This window comes from Pinus tabuliformis, chromosome 3_1, assembly GCF_031772625.1.
Source record: "Pinus tabuliformis cultivar Carrire ecotype Pingquan chromosome 3_1, CPIR1, whole genome shotgun sequence".
Classification (NCBI taxonomy): domain Eukaryota; kingdom Viridiplantae; phylum Streptophyta; class Pinopsida; order Pinales; family Pinaceae; genus Pinus; species Pinus tabuliformis.
Genome location: NC_142301.1, coordinates 787,141,125 through 787,151,722, shown reverse-complemented (window position 1 = coordinate 787,151,722; position 10,598 = coordinate 787,141,125). Strand labels below are relative to the sequence as shown.

The 10,598-nt window shown below is 35.0% G+C and overlaps 1 protein-coding gene and 1 long non-coding RNA gene across 2 annotated transcripts; one reads left to right on the top strand and one right to left on the bottom strand.

The window, feature by feature from the left end:
* Window positions 1-1,311: 1,311 nt before the first annotated feature.
* On the bottom strand, window positions 1,312-1,880 carry LOC149189778 (uncharacterized). The gene is made up of 3 exons (XR_016256432.1): window positions 1,790-1,880; window positions 1,593-1,679; window positions 1,312-1,428 (listed from the first exon to the last, which is right to left on the bottom strand). It is a non-coding gene; the product is annotated as an uncharacterized LOC149189778 (long non-coding RNA).
* Window positions 1,881-2,348: 468 nt separating this feature from the next.
* LOC149189777 (pectinesterase inhibitor 10-like) lies at window positions 2,349-4,645 on the top strand. The gene is made up of 2 exons (XM_089410337.1): window positions 2,349-2,370; window positions 4,287-4,645. The coding sequence occupies exons 1-2, from the start codon at window positions 2,349-2,351 to the stop codon at window positions 4,643-4,645; spliced, it is 381 nt and encodes a 126-aa protein (XP_089266463.1).
* The last annotated feature ends 5,953 nt before the right edge of the window (window positions 4,646-10,598 follow it).

Genomic DNA, 10,598 nt, shown 5'->3' with positions numbered 1-10,598 from the left:
ATTCTGGAAAAACTTATTCTAAAATACACCACTAAAAATTAACAAATATATAGTTGAAATCTACAACATTATTATTTTCCTTTTTTAAAACTAAAATTATGAAGACCTATCGCACCTATTAACATAACCAGAAGCTATCTACGTGAGCAGAGGGATGATTGAAATGGGTGCTCAGAAATGCGGTCACATATGGAGATAATGACGTCTTGGAGCGGTTTACTGCATTAATAATTAATAACATTAGATTTTGTTAATTATGCTTTGATAAGGATGCCAGGAGACTGAGCACTGAATCGTTCAGGAATATATTATCCTGTTTTTATTCCTTTGTATATATTTGTGTGCATTATTTCGCCTTTAAAGTCACGGATTATCTGTTTCTTGGATTGATGCGATAGCAGCTAGGATAAAGTTGGACAGATAAGGGCAAACGTAGCTAGTGAAGGGCAGTACTTCAGAGGAATATCATGCAAATATATTTAAAATCTTTATGATGTTGACATTTTAAAGACATACTTAGCACCTGGAAACAATTTTTGGAAAAAAAAATGATGTATTAAAAAGTCTAAAGAATACAGAGATTACATATATTGAAACTGTCCTTGTAGCCCCTTTATAGATAAAACAATGGCTAAAGTTATATTATTGTAGCCTAAGTCATTTAAACTTGCTGGAATGTTTAGCCTTCAAAGTAGCAAACCTAGTGGGTTTAGTGAGAGCAATCCTAGTTGAGCATATATGCTCTATGTATTGTTTGCGTGACTTGAACCCACGTGCTTTCAAGTCCTTTGGCGTGATTTTGGTCCTTTTAACCATAGCATCAACATTTATCTTTTTTGTTTTCTGTGGAAATTAAAACATTATCAATAAATATCAAAATCCACATAGATATAATGAAAATATGCTGACCATGTAACGAATATGAAAAGACATTTCATTGACTAGCTATCAATAAATATCAAAATCTATATAGATATAATGAGAATATGGTGAACATGTAACGAATATGAAAAGAAAATGCATTAACTAGTCATAAAAAAATATGTCAATGTTATTATGAGCTAAGATATGTAGTATATAACTTACCTCTCTTAATTTATCTTGAAGTCTAGGTGAATGCCGCAATGGTTAAGGAGAATGTGATTTTTGTTGAGTATCATGTCCACCATCATACATGTGCAAAGGTGTTTAGGAGATGTATATTCATTACTCTGAACATTAGATTATACATAGATATAAGTATGTGACTCAAAAAGAATTAAATGTAAAAATATGATAAAATTATAAGAGTATAAATAAATATAGTCTTACCTTGCATTGTGACATTGGACATGAAGATGGTTGTAGCATTTGAACCATTTCATTTCCATTCTTCTTAAGGCTTCTACAAGGGGTTTTCATTGATTGTGATGGTTCCAAAGGGAACACCTGCACCATAAATAAGAAATAACACACACGCACATAATAAAAAAAATCAAAGATAACGATATATAATACGGAACATTCATTTCTCATCCCATCATTATGGTAAAACATAACAATTTATATATTAATATTTTCGGTGGAATAGGTTATATGGATTAAAAACTTACTGGCCCAGTAACCCCTTGAAAACCTTGAAATCTAGGTGAGCGTCGCAATGGTTGGTGGCTTGAATTTGGGGAATTTTGTTGATTAGGCTATGCATATCAATAACAATGAGAAATTGGTATAAAATTATAATAAATATAAATATTATTTAATGTTAAAATGTCTAAAAAATTAATATATGCAAAAAAATGGACTCAACTGTGTTGTCATTGTCCTGATTGGTTTCATCAAAGTTTAATATATGGTTGTGCCCATCTGATCCTTCTTCCCCCACATCATCGGGAACCTCAGTGCTTGCTTTCTCTTTTAAAGCAATATCTATGCGCTTCATTGTCTCCATGCGTCTACGAGGTAGACTCTGATCCCAACGTTGAATTTTTTCACAAATCCTTTGCTTTGAAGTGTCGTTACGCTGATCAAATGTAACAACTGACTGTGAAAACAAGTTTCAATGAATTTAGTCCACAACAATAAATTAATATTAATAGAAAACATATACAGATAAATACTAATAAATACTTACAGCTGAAAGAATTTCTTCATTGACAATATTAATAAAAAATCATATACAAATAAATACTAATAAATACTTACAGCTGAAAGAATTTCTTCATTGACAAATCTTTTATATGCTTGTTGTCGTGCACGACATAGCCTTGCATCTAAGTCATATTGTATTTTGGCATTTTTCCTTTTAACTGCACTTGTTGATTTGACCGCCCATGTAGCATTTGCATCTCTTCCTCGACCTCTTTGACATGGAGGAATTGGTGGGAGATTGTGGGTGGTAGCGTGATGATGATTAAGGCCAGATAGCTTAGATCAACTCAAATTCCCCGCACAACCACCAACAAGACAAGTGAACACTTGCTTGGTGCCTTTGATAGTTACCTCCCATTCATGTCTAATTTCCTCCATTTTCTTACTTCCTTATAAATGAATATGTAAACAACAATGTTGTTAAAAACATCACAAAAACACATTAAAATAAAAATCAATATTCATATCTATTTTTTTGTGGTCACTGTTGCACATTCGGCAAGGACAAAGTCTGTAAGTGCTTTCATCAACTGATTTTAGTCTGAATATCTAAAGTGTTAATATTTAATGTAAATAATGTCAACTCTCATTTCTTCCTATTTCCATTTGTAATTTAGATTAATTAGTTTCATGATAAAATTTGAAACTTTCATCCGTTGGGAAAATCTACCTACCTGCCGTGAATCTACTTTCTGGCACAACAAAAATACTATTATTTTCAGACACAGCTAACAAATTATTTAAAGAAATTTAAAAAATGCATGCTACATTCCACAAGCACAGCGTATCAATTTATAGCTGTTCAAAAACCGTTTTAGAAATTAAAAAAAAGTTCAAAACACAATAACAAAGCTTATCAGAGTATAACAATTTAAATCGTATGTGCTTTTCTAGACTCAAAAATCTCTTTCGAAATAAAAATAAACTGCAAAATATAATAGCAAGGCTTAGGAATAAAAGGACATGATAAAATAGAGAATGATTATGGCAAGCTCTCCATAAGTAGTGAGACAAGTATGATAATGATGAACTCTGTTGAAAAATTCTTACATAAAACAAATCTTAAAAAGAAAAAGTGACCTCAAGCAAACTAAAGTAGAATAGTATACTCAATGAAATCGTGTATAGAGAGTTTCTAAACGCAATCAATTAGATGGAATTAACAGGCTCATGTTATTTCTGGTTTTAGTTATACAACTATATACAATTGATGAGAATGCCAAACTTTAATTGCTGTCACCATTGTTACAATACATTATAATTTTGACCTTTTATTGTTACCAGTCATACAAGTCCCAGCCTAATTACCACTGGTACTTGGACTGCCCAGTAAGCTCTGATATGATATTTGACTAAAATTTGACTTCTGAACGCATTTGATTTGTATGCAGCGACTAAAAGTAGAATTAGTCAAAGACACTACAAAATCTAAATCCATTTATGAGGCAACCCTTGATTGGGCCAACAAAATGTGATGCATCTTTGGAATATAAATGAATTGAAAAATATGATGACAAGATTCCCTGATTAAACTCATTAAAAGCATCTCGACGGAAAGGTTTCCGGTTTCAATCCTGGACATAGAAACATCGATATTTTCTCTGGGTTTGAGCTGAGAGTTGAATAAATTATGATGTAACATCAGCTGCAATGCCTCTGCGAAGAAAGAACAACACTCATTCTCAGTATGCTCATAAAGCATAAAATACCCATTGTTTAATAAAAAGGCATACCCCCAATATCGAAAATATGTTCCATTAACTGTATCCTTTCTCACTTTGTCTTGGTGACATCTAATGAAGCAAATAATGATACCCTTTATGAAAAAGTTATCAATGTGAGAGAGGATTAGTTTCACCGGGAGAGGATAAAGTTGTCAAAAATTGATTTATTAGTTAGTTTACTGATTCAATAAATAGTATATTAATAGATTCAGTAATTCAAATATATTTTATGTTACATATTTATTAATTAGTTTAGTAAAATATTGTGTTAATTCAACCACTTAAAATTATAAATTTTTTAATAAAATAATTTTAAAAATTAATTAAAAAATAGAAAAACAATTTATATTTCAATTTTTTAATTTCTCTCTATAAAATTTAATTGTGTTGATTTAACTTAAGTATTTTAAAAAGTAATAAATTTGTGGGGAGGGAAATGCGTCAAGAGGCCCAATCAAGGGTTTGATCCATCCGATAATCATGCAAACCCTCGAACTGTGTATTGTATTGAGGATTTCGGGGACACCACGGGCCAGATTCATCAATCTCTGGCGGAGCTGAAGCACTTGAGGCGTAACACGTTCAAGGCTCAGATGAGCAACGTGGAAACGTGGATGAGCGCGGCGCTCACCAACGAGGACTCCTGTCTCGACGGCTTTCAGCCTGCCAGTGGGAGGGTTAAGGCCATGGTCACGCCCCGCGTGCAGAAAGTGAGTAAATTAATCAGTAATGCCCTTGCCCTTGTCAACAAATTCGCAGCCACTGGAGAAGAATTTGAGCTCGATGTCTGACAGCAGAAACCCTCACGGAGTTCTTTGATGTCGGTTAATATATATTTTCAATGTTAATAGAATCTGCGTATTAGAGGTTTCTCGCCATCTGTACCTTTGACGTTATGCGAAATTTAGCATATTTTGAATTGTAAACTATATGCTAGGTTGATATATGAGCTCGATGTCTGACAGCAGAAGCCCTCACGGAGTTCTTTGATGGCCCTTGATATATATTTTCAATGTTAATCGAATCTGCGTATTAGAGGTTTTTCGCCTTCAGTACCTTTCACATTATGCGAAATTTAGCATATTTTGAATTGTAAACTATATGCTATGTTGATATAAAGTTAGTTATAATTGATTCTCGCTGGAAAAAAAAAAAAAAACTGTGTAATACAGTTTTTGGAATTCAGTTCCAGCGGAGCTCAATAATGGAATTTTGGGCGTCACTAAATATTTGTTAATTCTGAGATTATGAACCCTCGAATTTGAACAAAATGAAAGTAAATTCAAAAACAACAATTTTAACACCAGATGGATGAACGGACATAACTGAGCAATAAATTCAAAAACAACAATTTTATCAACAGATTGATGAACGGACATAAATTCGCAGAGGAGATAAATGGTCTTTTACGCAGACACAGTGATGACGGAAATTATTACACCAGATTAAAATTTTGCACTTTAATGAAGTGATTTGTAGCTCAAATTAGAATGTTAGGCGAGTCCAAATAGATGTTAAAATTCGCCAAGAATTCGCAGGCTTCAGATGTACTAACCTTGCCAACAGCAAATCTCGATAACCAATGGCCAGCTCCTCCAGGTATTGAACGTCTCCTCTGTTCTGTTCGCCGCGGAGTGCTCAGGAATGGTTTTGCAGATAATGTTTTGTTCGCCGCGGAGTGCTCAGGAATGGTTTTGCAGATAATGTTCTGTTCGCCGCGGAGTGCTTAGGAATGGTTTTGCAGATAATGTTCTGTTCGCCGCGGAGTGCTCAGGAATGGTTTTGCAGATAATGTTCTGTTCGCCGCGGAGTGCTTAGGAATGGTTTTGCAGATAATGTTCTGTTCGCCGCGGAGTGCTCAGGAATGGTTTTGCAGATGAGCTGGCCGGGACTTTGAAGGCCGGAGGAGGTTGGTCTCGTTCGTGCGTGAGGTAAATGAGCTCTCTCGTCGGTCATTAATCCGATCTGAGTGGAGGCCACGCTCTCCCGTCCATCATCAATACGATCTCCGTCCGTCATCAATACGATCTGATGGGAGGCTGCGGGTGGCTGCGGGCAGGGTCGCCGGGGGTTTCGATGGGCAGCCAGAGACAGATAAAGTTTACCATGCATGGTCCGATGATGTATGGTCGAGGATGCTCTATGAGGCTGTCAGAGGGGTACCTCCATAGTATTAACTTTGCTATGGAGGTGGAAATAGAACTCGCCATATAAAAGTATTTATTATACAATAAATTAATAAATACTTTTATATTTTTATCTAGTTCATTAAATATTATATTATTTTTATATTAATTAATAAAATAAAAAAATAATGATGGACTCAATATAAATGCAAAATCAATAATTTACATGTGATCATTCTCTAAAATAACAAGCACTTATCGAAGGTACCGAAAAGTCAATGTCTAACGTTGCCCTGACCAGAATGGGATTTGACACCTGGACGTGCCCGTCAAATCAAAATCTTTAAATTCCAAACCTAGCACTAGAATTTCAAATTTATTCATTTGGTGACGGCCATTTTTTTCATGCGTGTTATTTATACTTTGTATAAATTTACACGTTTCTAGATTTTAGTTTTTGTTATATTTAATTTTTTTATTTTCAAGGTAGATATTTTTATTTTTATTTTATGAAAGGTAGGTTAATGATATCTGAGTAAACAATGTTATTTATTTATTTTTTTAATTTCTTATTTACAACTCATTCACAAAAAATGATGATAAACAAAAAAGTAAATATTGTAGCTAAATAGTTGGTCAAACTTAACACGTTTAAATCACTCCTTAAAATTTATAACTTACCATTTAAATATTTATACATCAAATTGAATGTTTGAAAATACGTATACGTAAAAAAAACTATCTGTAAAAGGTCAAATTTCCAGGGCTGATGGGGACAAATAGATGTTCTATTACTATCTAATACCAACCACCTAAGTTTGATAAACTTTCTCGACTTCAAGGGAGCGTTCACATGGATATGCGCGCAGCGCATCACTATGGTCATTTGATCCCATGGCAATGCGATGCTCTCGGCACCCAATCCTACACTATCTGTTCAAGCCCTCTCCTACGACTTTCAATTGACTAACAACAGGACCAGGGAAATGAATTACCTAAAGCCACCCACAAGAACCATCTGTGTGGTTTTGAGATCTTTCCAGGACCTTCAGGCTCATTTCGATAGATGGTTGCTTCTTCCCATGATTGCAAATGACTTGACACTAACAGGGGGATTTGGACGTGAATTTTGTCATTCCATGAGTTGGAACACTTATGAATCTCCACTAAAACAACAAATGGTTATGATATAAGTTTGATAACACAAACTTGAAAGAATGCTCCACATTTACCTATGATTATATGACGGCTCAATTTACAACCCACAATGCATAAACGTCTTTGATAAAAAGCTGGCAAATAACAAATTGTCCCATTTGTTGATTTGATCTAAGTGATAGATTGACGGTGGTGATGAGTGCAGAGGTGACAAACTACATTACCTTTATCCACAGGGAAGAATCGACACAAAATATTTAATGGATAGGTGTCACTTCACAGTGAGTGCAGGAATTTGAATGACCCCTTAAACTCTGAGCAAGTATGAATCTGCAATGCATATACACCGTTGATCTCACATCTCATGCAATCTAGACCATTAAACTATGCACATTTAAACTAATATGTGTTGCGCGCTAAAATTTGAAATGGCAGCGCCGCTATTTTCGTCAGATTGACCATTCGTTGCTTTTTAATTTGGTAATGCCCTTTAATTATAGCGTCGCAATGAGCGCTGCCAAATTAAAATGCAACGTGAATTAAAACTTGATAAAATTTAAAACTTAGGACCCCACGAGAGCTTATTTTAATGAAATATTTGCATGTGATAACATTATGCATCAAAGAAATTTTGTATCTAATACATTGGAAGCTTTGTGAAATTTCTTGCACTAGGAAGAAATTTAATTTAATGAATGTTTGCTATTTGTTTTTTTATGTATTGCTTTTAATTATTTTCTATATAGTAGATAGATTGGGCATTGGGGAATTGAGAGCGATGTGGGGGTTGTGGAGCATGAGAGCTTCAACCTTCACGTGGTTGGCCTTGTCCAGTAGAGAATAAATTAGGATTTGGATAATCTTGGAGAAAAAAATCGTTGATCCAACAAAGCAACAACAAAGTCAATGTTGACTTTATTTTTGCTTTGTCAAGTGGAGGGAGGTTTGCTCCAAGATTAAACTACTCCAATAATTTATTATTGAAACTAAGAGGAGATCATTCAAGTATTCATGCACTCAAGTCCTTTTAATTATTATTTATTCATGCAATTAAATTTAATATTTAGTCAAATTTAATCTAAGTTTGCCTCATTGATCTCATGAATATGTGTAGGACAACTAGTATTCATTCAGATGTTGAAGTGGAACAACTATCAGAAGCAAGTAGCTCAAAATGGTAACATTACATTTAGCATTCAAGGTAAGTTACTTTCAAGTTGATGCCTTTTTGCTTTTGCATAATGCACTGCACTACTTATTGTATTTGTAGTCATATGAGTGGTAGATATTTGAACTGACTTGACATTTCTTCTGTATTTTAAAAGGAGATGTTGTACAACAGAGTAATTGCAACTTACAAAGTTCTTTAGATTGGAAATAACATATTGCCATGGATGGAAGAAGGTATGAGCAACAATAATTCAAAGGTGTATTATTTGTTTTTATTTGTCATTATCTAGTTAGAAGTGATGGAATAGGGCTGGTATCATGAGTAGCAAGATGACGAATACAAGTAGTTGTGATCTTGTGGTGTTGTTCATTGCTTACATGTTCAATTTATATTTAGTTAATACCTTCAACAGAAATACTACAAGCATTAAAATCATTTACAATTTTATATTATGCAACAAAGAAATTTTGTATCTAATACATTGAAAGCTTTGTGAACATTCTTACTCTAGGGAGAAATTTAATTTGTACATTTCAGTACCTACTAATTCTAGGTTTTACAATACCTGAATTGAAATGGCACTTTTGAGTGAATTGAAATCTTTTGATCTTGTGTAGATATTAATTTAACAAGAAGACAAGGGAGTCAAGTTGGGAGAAGCATTTAGAATTGATGACACCAATTGAGGTGAGATAACACTAGATTTTTGTCACTGTATGCTTGGGTGATGGGACAAGCACGTAACTATGGATGAATGTTAATTAAACGATGATTAATAAATGATTTTGGGATCAAAACTTATGATTAGGCTTAAGCATTTGGATTAACCGGATATTTGTCTGTCGCATTGATTTTGGAGTTAATGTTGGTCTGTTGGCTGTACTCGCCTTGATTTCCGCCTTCCCGCTCTTTGGTGTTACCAAAACCCTCATTTCATTTCATTTGGTCATTTCTTGGTTTTCTCTCTGCTACTATGAGAGTTTGTGTTCGACCTGCTCGCGACTGTATAGAGCTTGGCAACAATGCTCTGTATGCGCCCAGCTATGAATTCTTCCACCTGGTGGCGAGGTATCTCCGCTCACACCTGCAGTTTCGTCGCCTGGTTGCCTAGGCACTCTATTGAAGGCTTCGTCGACTTCGTGAGAGGGTTTATGCCATTCCTATGTTGGTTGTTTAACCTTCTGCGTGGTTATTATGCTTTCCTCTATTCCCTTGTCTTGTTCTGTTACAACTTTTCTAGTTAAGCTTCCTGTTTTGATTCTCTGGTTGATGTATGATTATTTTAATGCTATGGCAGGTCGCAGTCACAGTGGCTTCCTCAACTTTGCTCGATCTTAGCAAGGAAAGCTCACCCTTCCTTGCTATAGCTTGTCTTCTTCATTTTTCTTCAACACTAACTGCAGTCACCCCTTTGTTTGCAGGGTTTTCACTGTTGACTGTGACTCAATTGGGGTTTCGTTCCTCCAATGCAAATACTCTTCAGGTAAGCCGTTTCTTTTTATTTTGCTCGTCGAATTTTATTTCCAGGTTGCTCTCGGCATTCGTTTAACTGACATGCCCTGTTGGCTCTCTGTGGCAGGTCAGGGTTTGCTCCAGGCTTGCTCTTTGAAACGGTTACAAGCAATGGCTCCCGTAGGGTCGTTCTCTGCTACTGTTAATTAACTTGTAGTATTATTCCTCTATCTAGACACTGGAAAAGTCCAGTACTCCTTCGTTTAGTTGTCTTTGTTGTCGAGCGACCTTGGCTCTGTCTGTATGTAATCTCGACTGTTGTTAGAGCTCTGGACACTTGTAGTTTATTCGCTTTTTCTGTTGTGGCCGACTAGGGTCCAACCCTGGCTTTCGGGGTTTGGCTGTTTCGTATTGTCTTACTCTGTTTTAGTCGAGCACTCAGAACTGTTCTTGATGTATGCCAGTATTATGGTTATAAAAGAGGAACTAACAAGAAATTATGTGTAAATGGGTTACCTCTGTTTTGGATTTCGTTCTTCAGCAGTTGTATTCTCGCTCTGTTGAGAACTGGCTCGTAACTTTCGTTTCCTTTCATATATTTGGGAACTGTTGTTGTTATAACAGGAATTCCATGCTGGGAACGCTCATATGGCTTCTTTGTTGAACTCAGTAGCTATTTCTATGTTTAATAAAAAGAAAAAAAATAGATGGGAATGCACAGTGCTATTTAGTTTACACACACAGTCATTAGAGGAAAGGAAATAAATGTCATAGACAAACTGTTTACAGATGGATTCAGAGATTCGGATGTTTCAAAATTATTTTCTCCTTTTTGTA

What these genes read in the sequence shown, in the direction of transcription:
- LOC149189777 (XM_089410337.1), top strand. Translation starts at nt 2,349, where the DNA reads ATGGAGGAATTGGTGGGAGATT. An exon ending in GGAGGAATTGGTGGGAGATT is followed by an intron (nt 2,371 to 4,286) that starts GTGGGTGGTAGC and finishes ATTTGTGGGGAG; the next exon opens with GGAAATGCGTCAAGAGGCCC.